Genomic DNA, 15,971 nt, shown 5'->3' with positions numbered 1-15,971 from the left:
AACCTTTTCAGCTCGGGTTAATAAGTCCTTAGGGGTGTTCTACACCTAGTGCCCTAAAGCCCTAGTGGGTTGGGAGTCATTGACCTAAAGCTCGCTACATGGGTTGGATCGAAAGCTTAAGTGAACTGACATTGCACGACCACTACTGTTACAAACAAACAAACAAAAAAAAAAAAAAAAAGGAAAGAGAAGAAAATTCGAAAAAAGTAAAAAAAAAATGTAAAGTTAGTACGTGTGGAATAAAAAGGACAAGAAGTAAGGGTTTTAGTCGAGTCTCCTTAGCCATGTTGGTTCACTTTACATCAAAGGAAGTTCATGAATTCTTTTCTAATTGATTCTAAGTGGCTTAGACTCTGTAGTGGGATTAGTTGGAACTTTTGAAAAGATGTTTTGATTTTTAATGTTTTCTATGGATTGCAACTTTGAAGGTGAATAATTTTGTCATTTAGTTTTAGTTAAGTTTTTAGTTTGTTAGTTTTTATTTTTGTTTTTTTTTTAGTTTTGTTTTGCTTGAGGACAAGCAAAAAGCTAAGTTTGGGGGTATTTTGATGAGTCAATATTATATTATATATTTTACCTTTTTCTTAGTATTAATTTGGTAATATTTTGGTAGAATTTTGATACGCTGATTTATATTTTCAATATAGGATATTCGACTTCCTTTAGAGAAAAACATGGTCAAACGGACGAATTTTAGAGTGATTCAAATTCGAGGACATTCGTGTCTCTTGTCTTATTCGTATCAAAATTTGGGATTTTTCTACCAAGCGGTTATTTTCTGGCGTTTAAATAAAGAAACAGTGCGCGTTACTGGAAAGTGACGTTTCTGGGTTTAACTTGCGTTTTTTGGAGCCCAAGATGACCTCATATGGGTTCGTGGCCTTCTGGAGAAGTGTTCAGAATAGTTCAAACTTTAAATCCAGCTACTTTGGGTCAGTTTTGGAGTTGATTTGGGTGCAAAACGTGGCGGTACAGATTTCTAGGCGAATTTACCAAGTTAATTTAGGATTATGTTTCCTATTTTATTTCAAGTTTTTAGGTTTTCTAGTTTTATTCTAAGACCTTGGACCAGGAGGAAGCTCGATGCGCCTTTCAATTCCAAACATGCCCTTTAAATCATATGATGTTTCACGTTTCAATTTCGTTGAAATATCTTCCACTACTTCCTCAATGAAATCGGCATCAGTCCTGAAAAATATTAATATATTAGTATGAATGGGAAACAATAAGTAATGCCTTCACTATCTATAAGGATTGTTTAAAGGCTAGTTTGGTAGGCTTTTTTAAAAAACTGCTTGGTAGGCTTTTTTAAAAAACTGCTTCTGTTGTGCCGTAAGAATAAATAAAGGTAAAACAAAGCAGTTGGTGTTTGGTAAAATTGAACAGATGCAGGCATGATCCGATGTGGATCTGGCCAAACTGAACAGTTGGGTGAAATATTGGTGTAATTCTGAAGAATTTGGGGGTAATATCTGTGGGTTTTCTTCTGCATGAAGGGCGTGCAATAATCTTGATAGGAAGAGGGGAGGAAGGAGTGACGGAGTTTCCGGGGTCAGAATTTTGGGGAATTCAGAGGTTGGAATTTCAGGAATTTTAGGTCTAGCCAGGCAGCGGCAGGAGGTTGTGTGTTTTCGACTCTAAAGGCCAAGGATTTCCGGATTTTTGACGGCAGAGAGTATGCAATTCAACTGATAACCTTTTTTGTTTGAAGAATCAAATCCAAAAGGATTGGTTGCAATTCTGAAAGTAGTTTTAATCCAAGAATTGAAGATGGTCACAGGTAGAAATTTGAAAAGACAGTTGAAGTCTATATAATGATTCTTATAAAAACTAAAAATAAAAATTTGAAAAGAAATAGTCACAAGTAGAAATTGATACAAGTTCAAAGTTAGTTACCCTTTTTTGTTTAAATTATCAAACCCAGAAAGATTGGCTGCAGTCCTCAAAGCTTTCCTCCACTTGCGCACCTTGCCCATACTGTCCCCTTTTTCCAGCTCAGCAAATGCATCTGCATAACTCCCCTTTTGTTTTCGCACATCTGATGGATTGATGTCGTAAAAAACAGGTACAACCATATGACCATATTTCTTTTTGCATTTGAGTATATGCACAAGCTCAATCAAACACCATGTTGAAGACGCATAGTTTTTGGAGAAAATGATCACCGAAAGCCTTGATTTCTCGATTGCTTCTAGTAGGGCAGGTCCTATTTCGTCTCCTTTCTTCAGCTTGTAGTCTATGTAGGTTTCGAATTTCTTGCGAAGTAAGGCAGCAAGAAGGTGGCTGGTAAAAGTTTTGCAGGTGTCCTCACCTCTGAAACTAATAAACACATCATACTTTTCTCGAAGAGGGGGGATATCAACATCATCATCGTTATCATCAACAGCAGCATCAGCAGCACCAGAAGAAAAAGTCGAGGAAGAAAATGTCAATGATCTGCAGCACATGTACAATAGAGTCCCGATGGCGATGACGACGATGTTGAAAACTTGAATGAACCCAATCAACTCTATCTCTCTGAGAAGAGAATGAAGCGATCGAAGCGAATATTTGATTACAGAGAGCAAAGAGCGAATTTGAACTATAGTTGCACCTGAGACTAGATCAGATTTTAGTGCAGAAAAATTGAAATTGTACTACTTCTTATCGAATCTGCGCAAAAAGTTACAAACACGCCAGGAGGACAAAAAGTGAAAATTAAAAAGAAAATTTGTCCAAAGCACTTCCTGTAAGGTATCTTTCAATAAAATATAGGCACAAACGAGGATCCAAGGAAGATCAGCAGAGATTAGACCCAAAAGAAAAACAAAAAATATGAAGACGAAATTGTTAAAGCACTTTGGGTGCGGAAACTACGTGCATTCAAACGGAAAGAGAAGGTTATAATTTATCACTAGTGGAGGACTTTGAAAAAGGTGATCCAGGAAAATCATCAAAGTGAAAAAAAAAAAACATAAAAATATAAAGGCGAAATTGCTAAAGCACTTTCGGCGTAGAATTTGTGTGCATTCAAAAGCGAAGAAAAAATTATAATTACCCCTAGTGGAGGACTTTAAGAAAGAAAGGTGAAATTGAAAATGAATAAGAAATTGTTGAGAAATGTATTCCTTAAGAACTGTCTCCAGAACTATGACGTCATACTCTTCATCCATGGCAATCCAGCAGAGAAACCAAGTGAACATAGCTTAATTTACAAACTTAAGAGCCTTCTGGTACATAAACCCAAATGCACCACCATATCTGCATGCTCGAGTAAGCAAAAGACTGGAAGACCGAAAGAAGGGGGTTAAGTACCGGTTTCAATTGCGTCAGGACCCTCATAAATCTGGTTCTGGAATGAGGGTGGTCCAACACTCTCGTAGTGACCATACTTGTCATCCTTCACCCAGTCTGCTGCGTAGCACTGCACCAGCTCCTTCAGATGTGGCTGCTGCTCCAAATTCTCCTCAAACTACAAAAACTCAATTCACCAAATAACTAAAAAAGTATCCACTTTTGAATTCTTACCCTCAAAAATCTAACTCATAGAAACACAAACCTACATCCATTGCTTTGCCAGTAAACTAAATACTCAAAAATTAATAAATAATTGCATTTTCAAATTTATAATTCTTGGACTCGTTGAGCCAGTCACCGACCAGACTCTCGCAACCGAGTATATGCAACGATAAGAAATCATATGTTAATTCATATACCAAATTCTCCTATGAACTATATTATTTTAACAAATCAAAATGGCTACCATCGCAGATGTGCAACATATTCATGCTGGCTCATATTCTTCATCTACTCAAGTTGTGTAGTGTAATTATCCAACTGCAAAACGACCAAAAGAATCAAACTTCTGCTACTAAAAATTGAAGAAGATCGACGGATAAAAATAATCAAGGGATGTGTGAGAAGTAAAATGAGATGTGTGGATAGCATACCCCAATTGCAAATTATTAAAAAACAAGACATCAATTATCTAGATATTTAAAATTATTGTTCCATTCAGTAAAGAAACTAATGCAGTTCTAGGCTGATCGTTCCTATTCAGATTATCCCAAGAAAAATCGAGCTTCAAACTGAAATTCAAAATCAACATTGACCCAAAATACAACCTCAAATCAAATTCAAAATTAATATTGACCCAAGATATAAAAATTGATCTGCTTTAAACTCAGAAATTCGAAACCAACCCATCACCTAGAAAAGTACCAAACAGCAAAAGAAAAAGAGGAGAAAGGAAGACACCACATTTTGCAACCCTTTGAGTTTTTTAAGTCTAAATCTTTCCTCTTCTGCTTCTTCAATGCTTAAAATTTTCACGCTCAATAGGTTTTGTATCCCATTCTTCTTTACTCGGCTTTAAAAATAATTTCCATAAATTAAATAAGCAACAATTTTCTATGAATAAAAAGAAGAATAAAAAAAGAATGCCCACAATTTTGTCTGGCAAATACTCCAGCTTTGTACCTTTCTAACATAGGATTTATTCTTTTCCTGTAAGAAAGATTATTCTCTCGTGGGAATGTATTTTCTTTTCACATTTTGAAAATAACTCAAGTTTCTTACAATATTAAGGACTTGAATTGTCAGCCCTCCCCATCCCATACCCTTCCTATCCCCTCGTATTTCTATGATCACGGTTAAGCCATACTTTAAATGTTGTGTGAGACAAATCTAATTCACCAATACCCCTAGCTAGGAAGCTCCCAAAACTTTTCAAGAGAGGAGCAGTACTCTAGACTAAAAGCACCAGAGACTTTCAGCTTGCAACTGCTGCTTGGAAGTTTCTTAAGTTTTCTACAAGATGTCATATCCAAGGAAGAAATTTTTTCATGAGACCAAACTGATGATGGCAACTCCTTTATGCCACTGCCTTGTAATCTTAAGAATTCAATATTGTCTGGCATCTCTGGAAGATAGTCCAGACGCTTGCACCATGAAAGATCAAGATAAGTAAGTTTGTCAAGATTTTTAAGACTCAAGAATTTCAACCAAACTTTCACATCCAGAAAGATCCATGTGCTCGATATTTGGACTCCCCAAGAGATTTGGAAGTGCAGTCAGACATAAGCAGGAACGAAGATTGAGCACTTTTAAGTTGATAGGATTCTGTAACAAATTAAAGAGAAGGTAAGAATTAACAACTTAGGCTGCATAAGTTTCTACACTACATCTTACACAAAAAAACTATAACAAGCACATATACCTGCCCTCCATCCCAAAGTTGCGTGACGTCGCTGTTGGGCATATGAAGCTCAACAAGTTTTTCGAGAGAAAATTCTGGGGGCAAAGATTTCAAAGGATATTGCCTCCAGAAAAGATAACGAAGAGAATTGGGAAGAAAGAGAGTTTTAAGGTTTATTTTGCCCTCCCACCACTGCCAAGAAGTAACACTGAGCAATCTCATATTACACATCTTTTTGAAGTCTGCACGATCCAAGTTTTTCTCTTCATTCCCTGACCAGTCAAAGAATATGGCTTGAACCTCTACAGTTCCCTGACAACCAACAGCAAAGTACAAATGTGAACACACTAACACACAACAAAATTTAATCAAAACTACATCTGTAGGAATATGACTTATTTTTTGTAAATGAGTTTTCTCTAGCTGTCTTCTCATAGCAAGTACACAGTATTTTATCGATCTATTTCTTTTCTTTATTGTTTAAAAAAATTGTGAATCCACTTGCAGCTCTTACCGTATTATTTTTCAATACATGATAGATATCCTCATTAGTGAACAACCTACTGCGTCTTCCGGGCTCTTCAATACATTGTTCGCGAACAATTGACCAACCCATTTCTTGTACCAAATCATGTATATCTATGGTTTCCCATTCCGAAGCAATCGATATGAGAGACCTATCACGGAGAACTCTAATTCCATCTGCCGCACATGAACCACCATGCCATTGGCCAAAGTCTACCATCTTTTTTACATCTTCAATATTATCCCCTTTGTAAAAGCATGCTATATCAAGAAATACCTCCTGCGCACTTCTTGGTAAACTATTATAGCTTACTCTCAACGTATTTTGAATTTCTTCATTGGGATAATTTCTCAGTGTGCTCAATACACCTTCCCAGTCTTCTTTGCTCTCACATTCAAAGAATAAGGAACCCAAAACTTCAAGAGCCAGTGGAATGCCTCCAGCATATTGTACCACCCTTTCCGACAACTCTGTCTATTCTTCTCTAGGAGAGTTATCCTTGAAAGCATGAAGTTGAAAGAGCCGAAGAACGTCATAAGTTTTTATTTTCTGAACCTCATATATATATTTTTCATCACTAACAGCTTTCATGAGTACGCTCCGTTCTCTACTTGTTACGATGATTCTACTTCCATCTTCGTAGTCTCCAACTAGATCTTTTATTTGCCTCCAGTCACTAACATCATCCAAAACAATGAGAACCTTTGTACGGCCGAGCCTTTCTTTAACATTCTTCTCATCTATGGAGAGATCTTCTTCCTTTAAGATCTCTCTAAGAAGTGTTTTTTGCAATTGAACGACTCCGTCTGTTTGCTCTGCCTTCTCCCTAACATTGTTAAGAAGACAAGAAGCTTCGAACTTAGAAGAGAGTCTGTTGAACACAGCCTTAGCAAGGGTGGTCTTTCCAATGCCACCCATACCCCAAATGCCTACAGTGCAAACACCTTGCCAATCATTAGTGCTTAATAACGATTCAACTTGCTCGATGCGGCTTTCAATTCCAACCATGCCCTTTAAATCACATAAGGTTTCACGTTTCAATTTCGTTGAAATATCTTTCACAACTTCCTTAATGAAATCAGCCTCCGTCCTGCAAAATAGGATTACAAATGATAAGCGATATATAGTAAGTAATGCTTTAACTAGTATAGTAAACCCAGTTCAAAGACACTGTTCACGCAGTGTGTTGATGTTTTTGCCTTGCACTGGTTCATTTCCTTTGTGTTTTTTTATTTTTGCATAGTAGAATTACTAATATGCCCTTTGGCCCAGCTGTTATCAAATTTTCCCACGTGTTGGTCATCTGAGATTGCTTTCCTCAGGTGTCGCTTCCTCTCTTGGACATCATTGTTCCTCTTTACGTGCTATGGCAATTTCAAAACCGAGATTGCGATTAGGAGAATAAGGAATTAGAAAGAGTAGAAGCCGATTTAGTAGCAGCAGCGCAAGCAGTGAAACTTTCAACTATAGATCAAGATTTGTTCATCAAGGAAAGAGATTTAGTCCCTCTGTATGCGAACAAGGTAAAACCCCCCACTCCACCCTGCTCAATCTCAAAGTTTCACGCATTCTTTGCTCATTTCAGCTTCTGGCACTGTTCATTTCACTGTTAATTGTTCTGGATTTGAGCTAATTCGCACACCCATTTGTTTGCTTAGCGAGAAAGTTCGCATGAATTACAAGTTCTGCTTCAGCTGGGATAAGCTGTGTATTGTGTTTATACAAGTATACAAGGCAACGATGGCCTTAATTCTTATTCTTATTAATAATATTAATTTTAATATTATTATTATTATTATTATTATTATTATTATTATTATTATTATTATTATTATTATGTGCTGAAAGTTTATCAACGTTCACGTTACTTATCAGCGTTCACGTTACTTAGTAAGGATGAATTTAAAGAGTGGATTAAGTTTGAACTTATGCTTATTAGCTTGGTTATCGCAAGGGCGCTTCTAGAGGCGGCATTGGAGCATGCTGATGATGAGCAATCAGGGGCTGAGGAGGAAATGGTGAAGGCGGAGGACCAAAAGGCATTGCCTGTTGGCATAATTGGTGTCCCGAATGCCGGAAAGCCTGCACTCACTAATTATATGGTTTGTTGTAACTTGTTTTCGATTTTGTGGTTTAAAGGTGTTCAATTTGACCCCTTTTTTTATGTTTTTTATTTTATTTTTTATTTTATGAATGTTGAATGTGGTGTTGGTTTAGTTAATGATTATATTGAGTGGTTTATGGTTATGGTATTAAGTAGTTTTTTCATTTGAATAACAGTTTGCTTGGTGATGTGGTGATTCATTTTCGAAAAATGATGTTTTTGTGATGGGGTTTTCGGTAAGGTAGACACACGTTAGTACAGTGAAGTATTGGAGGGAAACAAATAGGGTAAATTTCATGTTGTGTAAGTTTGGTGGATTGGTCATGGTTTAGAATTTTATGTCAAATATGGTTAATTTGTGTTTCTCAGTGTTATATTTGTATTGATTATGAATAAGGTTCAATTTACCTAATAAAAATTTGAAGTCTATGTAATGAATATCCTTTCCTATAAACAATAAAAATAAAATTTGAAAAGAAATAATCACAAGTAGAAATTGATGCAAGTTACAAAGTTAGTTACCCTTTTTTGTTTGAATAATCAAACCCAGATAAACTGGTTGCTTCCACCAAAGCAGCTTTCCACTCGATCACCTTATCCATACGGTCCTTGAAACGATTTTCAAGTTCAGCAAATGCATCTGCATAACTCCCCTCTTGTTTTCGCACTTCTGATGGACTGATGTCATAAAAAATGGGTACAACCATCTGGCCATTTTTCTTTTTGCATTTGAGTATATGCACAAGTTCAATCAAGCACCATGTGGAAGACGCATAGTTTTTGGAGAAAATGATCACCGAAAGCCTTGATTTCTCTATTGCTTCTCGTAGGGCGGGTCGAATTTCGTCTCCTCTCTCCAGCCTGTAGTCCATGTAGGTTTCGATTTTCTTGCCACGCAAGGCAGCATGAAGATGGCTGGTAAAAGTAAGACGGGTGTCCTCACCTCTGAAACTAATAAACACATCATACTTTTCTCGAAGAGGGGGGATAGTAACATCATCAACAGCAGTAACAGAATCAGCAGCACCAGAAGAAGAAGTCCCAATCACCTCCATCTCTCTATCTCTTAGAAAGATAAGAGAATGAAACTAGATCAGATTTTAGTACAACGAAATAAAAAATTGTACTTTATTATGTGGACTAAGTTACAAATGCCAGGGAGGACAAAAATTCAAAATTTAGATAGACAAGGATTAGTCGCCTAAATTTTTTTTGATAATGCAACTATTAAAAGAAAATTTTGTCCGCAGCACTCTGTAAGGCATCTTTCAATAAAATATAGACGATCGAGGAAATTATCAAAAAAGATTAGACCAAAAAGAAACCATAAAAAATAAAAAGACGAAATTGCTCATCAGCACATTCGGCGTAGAAATTGTGTGCATTCAAACAGAAGAAAAGTGAAAGAAAGAGGTGTAAAGTTAAGAATGAACCCCCACCTCCTCCTCCTCCTGATGCGAGGAAGTTTCATAGTTCTTACTGAGCATGTGCACAAAGTTACAAACACTCCAGAGAGGACAAAAATTAAATTTGAAGAGACAAGGATTAGTCAACCAAAAAATATTTGATAATGCTACTGCTTAAAAATTTTCTTTTAAATATGCTTAATTAAAAGAAACAAAAATGAAAAATAAATAAATAAATTCATTCACTCATAATGACAAGTTTTATAATTTTCGTGAAAGGGTCAACTCTGAAATCCAACATCATAATCCATAAGCTTTAAATTTATAGATCTTTTAGACATATTGCAAACAAATTGTTATGACCAATTGAAAAACAAACAACTGCAAACAAATTGGGAAAAAAGGAAAAAAATTAACAAAGATGCAACACGCATATTAAAACAACACATATAACATTAAATGCAAACAAACTACTAAAATTAAAATTTCAATTTGAGTATAATAAAACCTAAACAGAATATGAAACTTTCTTCTAATTGTACAAAATAAAACCAGATGGTATAAATTTGAACTCAATAATTTTAGAAATTTTAAATCACTTACCTTTTGACACACCCCGACCGAGATCAGGGTGTGCTGGCCGTCACACGAAGATGACGTAGCCATATGCACGTGCGGAAGCTAGTAAAGTAGTAATATAAAAAGTGCGAATAATTAAAAACTAGCATACAAGGTACTAAAACAAGTGCTAGTGTAAGTGAAAGACAATTTCAGAGCAGGTCTACAGCAGTCCAAAAGAAGAGTTGCGACATGAGTACACCCAAAGGTGACCCTACGCTGGTGAGTATCTGTCAGAAAAGCCGGGAGAATCCTCTGGGAATACCACCGAAACTGCTAATCAACTAGAACCTGGAGGGGCGCAAAACAAAAGCGTGAGTGGGCAAAAACAAATCTCTTTGAAAACCATTTAGCAAAATACATTCTAACCCCTCGCCGTAAAACCTGTATACTTCCCAGAAATAAACATATATACGTATGTATAGATATGCCAAACATGCTCAAGGGTATGCCAATCATACTCAAGAATATGCCATGCCAGAACCTCATAATGAATGCAAGTGCCCAGGTATAAATCACATCAATAGCATAACATCTGGCAGCCGGAGTCACTTAACGTGACCTGTACGGCTGCATATAGAGCTCAAATCTCAAACTCAATAACTGAACCTGCCCACGAGTCGGAACCACCTAAAGTGGTCTGTACGACAGGCCTGGGTGTAATATATATGTACGCTCTAGTGCTACGATCACGTGAAGGCTGTGCGAATAATCGCAGGTCACCTACGAGTCGGAACCACCTAAAGTGGTTTGTACGACAGGACTGTGCACCTAACTTGGATCCAAGCTGAGCGTGTGGTGCGGGAGGTGAACATCACGTGAAGGACTGTGCCCAACTCTGGGCGGGAGCACTAACACCGGGGGTGCAGGTTATGAGCTCTCTAAGCATCTCAAACTACTACTGAATATAAACACGCATACCACTTACCTGGCACTTACCTGTGCGTCCACGGCACCCAATACGCATATATAAATGTATGTCACTACTAATGCATGTGATGATTCATAAACAATAATAATATGGTGCATGACATAACATAAATAACCCTTTTTAATCAATTTCTGGGAATATAAATGTATATAGGTATATACGGAAAATAAAAGCCCACTCACTGGTATGTGGAAGGGTCGTAGCCCCCCTGCCTCGAGTGCGAACGCTCGTCCTCGGGGTATGTGTCACCTATATGCGAAATAACTATAAAAACGTTAACTTTAAAGCACATAACCAACTTCTCGTAATAACTTCTCATACATTGCTCAAAATGGACAAATGAATATACCAACGTGCTCTACACAACCTCAGGATCACAACCATATTTTTAGAAAAAATTTCCTCCGCCGCACGCGCCGGCCACGCGCAGGCACGTGCGGCGCACACGGACGGCGTCAACTGACGCCTTTAGGAATATTCCGTCAGTTTTGACAGATTCCGTCAACGGCGTCAGGAATATTCCGTTAGATTTGACGGAATATTCCGTCACCTTCTCCGGCGAGCCTCCGGCGACGTCGCCGGCGCCGGAAAACTGGAAAAATTTCAAACTTTGTTTTCTCACTTGTTTCTCAACCATTTTTCATGATTCTTGAACCAAAATGAAGCTTAGGACTTGTAGAATCACGATAGACTACTTTTAAAGGCTAAAAATCACGCGATCATACCTGTCTCAAAACTCAAAACTCGGCCAACTTCGACCACGGTGATCCCGACGTCCAAAATCGTCCAACGAAGCACTCCGAGGTTCCTTGGGACACCACCAAGCTATCTACAACCTTAAAAATCCCAAAAACATGCTAGATTAAGTTTGCATGAATAGTACTCAAATAGGCCATTGTCGAATCGACGTGAAAACGAAGGATTTCTCACCTGAAAATGGTATGGTTGCACTCGCACGAGCTTCACGAGCTCGAATATGGCCTTAGCTTCTTCGATCTGTGATGCTTTGTGTGAGTTATGTGTGTGTCCGTACGTTTTCAGAAGGAAGAGGAAGGAATGGAGCTCGGGGGGAGAGAGAGACAGGGAAAGGGCAGAGAGACAGTGTCTGTGAGTGTGTGTGTGTGGTCCAACACCTGCCACACCACACAAAACAACCAATAACGTGACGAAAACGCACTAGGGGCAAACTTGTAATTTCACACGTACGTTTCGATATTTCCGGGACGGGATGTCACATATCAGAGCCTAGGTTTGGCAGTCCTGTGTCCTTGTGAGTATTCTAATGGTTTTGGTGTCTTCTGTCAGAATTATGCCACCTCGTCGGGAACCACATCGTTCTTCTGAGTCTAGCTTCCCCGATGTTGCTCAGTTGAGGGAAGTTATTGCTACAGCCCTTCAGTCAGTGATGCGCCCTCCCCAGAGGACTCATCTGGAGACTATGTACAATCTGAAGTTGGATAAGTTCAAGGGTAGTGAGGGTCACGAGGGCGCAGAGAGGTGGTTGGAACACATTGAGAAGACCTTCCGTGTGTTGCATAATCAGGGGAACCTTCCTATGGAGAGGTGGGTCGAGACGACCTCATGGTTTCTGGATACGGAGTCTGCAGCTTGGTGGGAGCAGGAGCTTCGTAGGTTGACTCCAGATCAGAGGACTGATTGGAATGTTTTTACGGATTTGTTCAAGAGGAGGTATGTGCCCCCTGAGTACATTGATAGAAAGAAGCAGGAGTTCACCGAGCTGAAACAGCGGAAGATGACGGCGAATGAATACTACCGCAAGTTTACTGATTTGTCCCGCTACCATCCTGATGTTGCTGGTAACCCAGCAGAGATGCTCCGTCGTTTCCGTTTGGGCACCAGGAAGAGGTGGCGTTCTATGGCGACTACTACACACTGTGAGTCCTACCAGGATTTTTATGAGATTTTGTTGAGGATTGAGGACTCTGAGAACATGTCGAGCGACACTGATGAGGAAAAGGACGGCAATCAGAAGAAGGATGACAAGGGTAAAGGTCAAGCATCGCTCGGGCCTCGCCAGACTCAGAACTTCAAGAGGGGTGGTGCGAGCTCGAGTTCTTCGAGTGGTGGCTTCAGTGCCACTGAACAGAGTCGTGGAGGTAGATTTTCTGGTGGCGCTAGAGGCCAGAGGCACGGATTGGTTGCATTTCTATCGTGCCAACATTGACTGTTACGGGAAAGTAGTTACGTCTCACCGACCTGGACTACCTGTGGTTACTTTTGTGGGTGAGCAGAGTGGAGTGAGACATGGCGTTATTTCAGCGTTGCGAGCGAAAAAGTTGTTATCTAAGGGTTGTCAGGGGTATCTAGCTCATGTGGTGTTAGATGAGGCTGTTCCTAACAGAGTTGAGGATGTGAGAGTGGTCAGACACTTCCCTGATGTATTCCCCGAGGATTTACCTGGTTTACCCCCAGATCGAGACGTGGAGTTCACTATTGAGTTGCTTCCAGGTACTAATTCTATTTCTTTAAGTCCTTATCGTATGGCTCCCGCAGAGTTAAGGGAATTGAAAGTGCAGTTGCAGGAGTTGGTGGATAAGGGATTTATTCAGCCTAGTACTTCACCTTGGGGCGCTCCGGTGTTGTTTGTGAGGAAGAATGATGGAACTTTGAGGCTGTGTATCGACTACAGGCAATTAAATCGGGTGACGATTAAAAACCGTTATCCATTGCCTCGTATCGATGATTTGTTTGATCAGCTTCGAGGCGCCTGTGTGTTCTCTAAGATTGACCTGAGGTCTGGTTACTATCAGCTAAAGATCAGTAGGGATGACGTCCCTAAGACGGCGTTCAGGACTCGTTATGGTCATTACGAGTTTCTGGTTATGCCATTTGGGTTGACGAATGCACCAGCCGCCTTCATGGATTTAATGAATCGGGTGTTCCAGCCTTACTTGGATAGATTTGTTATTGTCTTCATTGATGATATTTTGGTGTATTCTAAGTCGAAGGCGGAGCATGTTCGACATCTTACTTTGGTGTTGAAGAGGTTGAGGGAACACCAATTGTATGCTAAGTTTAGCAAGTGCCAGTTCTGGTTAGATCAAGTTACGTTTTTGGGGCACATCATTTCTGCTCAGGGTATTTTGGTGGACCCTCAGAAGGTCGCAGCTGTGGAGAGTTGGGAGCAACCGCGAACCGTCACCGAGGTGAGAAGTTTCCTTGGCTTGGCAGGGTATTATCGGAGATTCGTTAAGGATTTTTCGGTGATTGCCTTGCCATTGACGAGGTTAACGAGGAAGGATGTTAAATTTGAGTGGGATGATAGGTGTGAGCAGAGTTTCCAGCAGTTGAAGCATTGTCTCACTCATGCACCTGTTTTGGCACTCCCAGACGATAGTGGTGATTTCGAGGTTTATAGCGATGCTTCATTGAATGGTCTGGGATGTGTGTTGATGCAGCATGGTAGGGTGATTGCTTATGCTTCGCGGCAGTTGAAACCTCATGAGTTGAATTACCCTACACATGATTTGGAGTTGGCTGCTATCATCTTTGCGTTGAAGTTGTGGAGACACTATCTTTACGGAGAGAAGTGTAGGATCTTCACAGATCACAAGAGTCTTTAGTACCTTTTTACTCAGAAGGAACTTAATCTTCGTCAACGGAGGTGGTTGGAGTTGCTCAGCGATTACGATTGCACGATTGATTATCATCCTGGTCGTGCAAACGTAGTGGCTGATGCACTTAGCAGGAAGTCACAGGGCCGTATTAATGCGTTGTACGCTAGTCGTGTTCCTCTTTTGGTGGACTTACGTGCTACGGGAGTGAGATTAGAAGCAGAAGATCGAGAAGTGGCGTTACTTGCTAATTTCCAAGTTAGACCAATCCTAGTTGATCGAGTGCTTGAAACTCAGGTAGCTGATCAGAAGACTCAAGAACTAATCCAAGCTCGAGATCAAGGCGAGACCTCAGAGTTCGTGATTCGGATGGCATGTTGATGCTAGAGAATAGAATGTTCTTGCCTAATAGTGTGGAGTTGAAGAAAGAAATTCTCGATGAAGCACATATCTCGGCTTATGCTATGCATCTAGGAGCTACTAAAATGTATCATACCATTCGACCATTTTATTATTGGCCGGGTATGAAGAGGGAGATAGCCGAGTATGTGAGCAGGTGTGCTGTTTGTCAGCAGGTTAAAGCGGAAAGGAAGAAGTCGTTTGGGTTGTTGCGGCCGCTTCCTGTTCCAGAGTGGAAATGGGAGAATATCACTATGGATTTTGTGTACAAGTTGCCGCGTACACATAATGGCTTTGACGGCATTTGGGTGATCGTTGATCGACTCACTAAATCGGCACATTTTGTTCCAGTGAGAGAGAAGTATTCTTTGAGCCGTTTAGCCGAGTTGTTTATCTCGAATGTTGTGAAGTATCATGGTGTCCCAGTGAGTATTGTCTCGGATCGTGATCCACGATTCACATCGAAGTTTTGGGTGGCTTTTCAGGAAGCTTTGGGCACGAGATTACTTTACAGTACGGCGTATCATCCACAGAAAGACGGACAGTCAGAGAGAACTATTCAGACTTTGGAGGATATGCTGCGAGCTTCGGTGTTGCAGTTTGGTGATGTTTGGCACCAGCGATTAGATTTGATGGAATTTGCCTACAACAACAGTTTTCATTCGAGTCTGCCTCTGGCCTCTAGCGCCACCAGAAAATCTACCTCCACGACCCTGTCCAGTGGCATTGAAGCCACCACTCGAAGAACTCGAGCTAGCACCACCCCTCTTGAAGTTCTGAGTCTGGCGAGGCCCGAGCGATGCTTGACCTTTACCCTTGTCATCCTTCTTCTGATTGCCGTCCTTTTCCTCATCAGTGTCGCTCGACATGTTCTCAGAGTCCTCAATCCTCAACAAAATCTCATAAAAATCCTGGTATGACTCACAGTGTGTAGTAGTCGCCATAGAACGCCACCTCTTCCTGGTGCCCAAACGGAAACGACGGAGCATCTCTGCTGGGTTACCAGCAACATCAGGATGGTAGCGGGACAGATCAGTAAACTTGCGGTAGTATTCATTCGCCGTCATCTTCCGCTGTTTCAGCTCGGTGAACTCCTGCTTTTTTCTATCAATGTACTCATGGGGCACATACCTCCTCTTGAACAAATCCGTAAAAACATTCCAATCAGTCCTCTGATCTGGAGTCAACCTACGAAGCTCCTGCTCCCACCAAGCTGCAGACTCCGTATCCAGAAAC

The 15,971-nt window shown here is 40.1% G+C and overlaps 3 protein-coding genes across 5 annotated transcripts in view; all 3 read right to left on the bottom strand.

Annotated features, from left to right (window-relative positions):
• The window catches only part of LOC137728282 (TMV resistance protein N-like), a 34,160-nt gene extending 25,255 nt beyond the window's left edge, over positions 1–8,905 (bottom strand). The window contains exon 1 of the mRNA XM_088677930.1: positions 8,853–8,905. Within this exon, the coding sequence (XP_088534056.1) occupies positions 8,853–8,861 (9 nt within the window). The 5' untranslated portion in view covers positions 8,862–8,905. The remainder of the gene's footprint in view (positions 1–8,852) is intronic.
• LOC137729348 (disease resistance-like protein DSC1) overlaps positions 1–15,971 on the bottom strand; it is a 96,645-nt gene that overhangs the window by 75,251 nt on the left and 5,423 nt on the right. The gene's annotated exons all lie outside the window — the stretch shown is intronic.
• LOC137727739 (disease resistance protein Roq1-like) lies at positions 4,640–8,861 on the bottom strand. Its single transcript, XM_088677931.1, has 4 exons — positions 8,329–8,861; positions 5,691–6,792; positions 5,198–5,488; positions 4,640–5,100 (listed from the first exon to the last, which is right to left on the bottom strand). Exons 1-2 carry the CDS (start codon positions 8,859–8,861, stop codon positions 6,177–6,179), a joined length of 1,149 nt encoding a protein of 382 aa, XP_088534057.1. The 3' UTR covers positions 4,640–5,100; positions 5,198–5,488; positions 5,691–6,176.

This window comes from Pyrus communis, chromosome 10 (genome assembly GCF_041283825.1).
Source record: "Pyrus communis isolate YQ-2024b chromosome 10, ASM4128382v1, whole genome shotgun sequence".
Lineage (NCBI taxonomy): Eukaryota > Viridiplantae > Streptophyta > Magnoliopsida > Rosales > Rosaceae > Pyrus > Pyrus communis.
This window is presented reverse-complemented; position numbering and strand designations above follow the sequence as displayed.

Bases quoted from the DNA above. Each gene is read 5' to 3' on its own strand.
- LOC137727739 (XM_088677931.1), bottom strand. From the start codon at position 8,861: ATGGAGGTGATTGGGACTTCTTCTTCTGGTGCTGCTGATTCTGTTACT. The intron at 6,793-8,328 runs GTAACTAACTTT...CCTATTTTGCAG, and splicing joins GATTATTCAAACAAAAAAGG to GACGGAGGCTGATTTCATTA.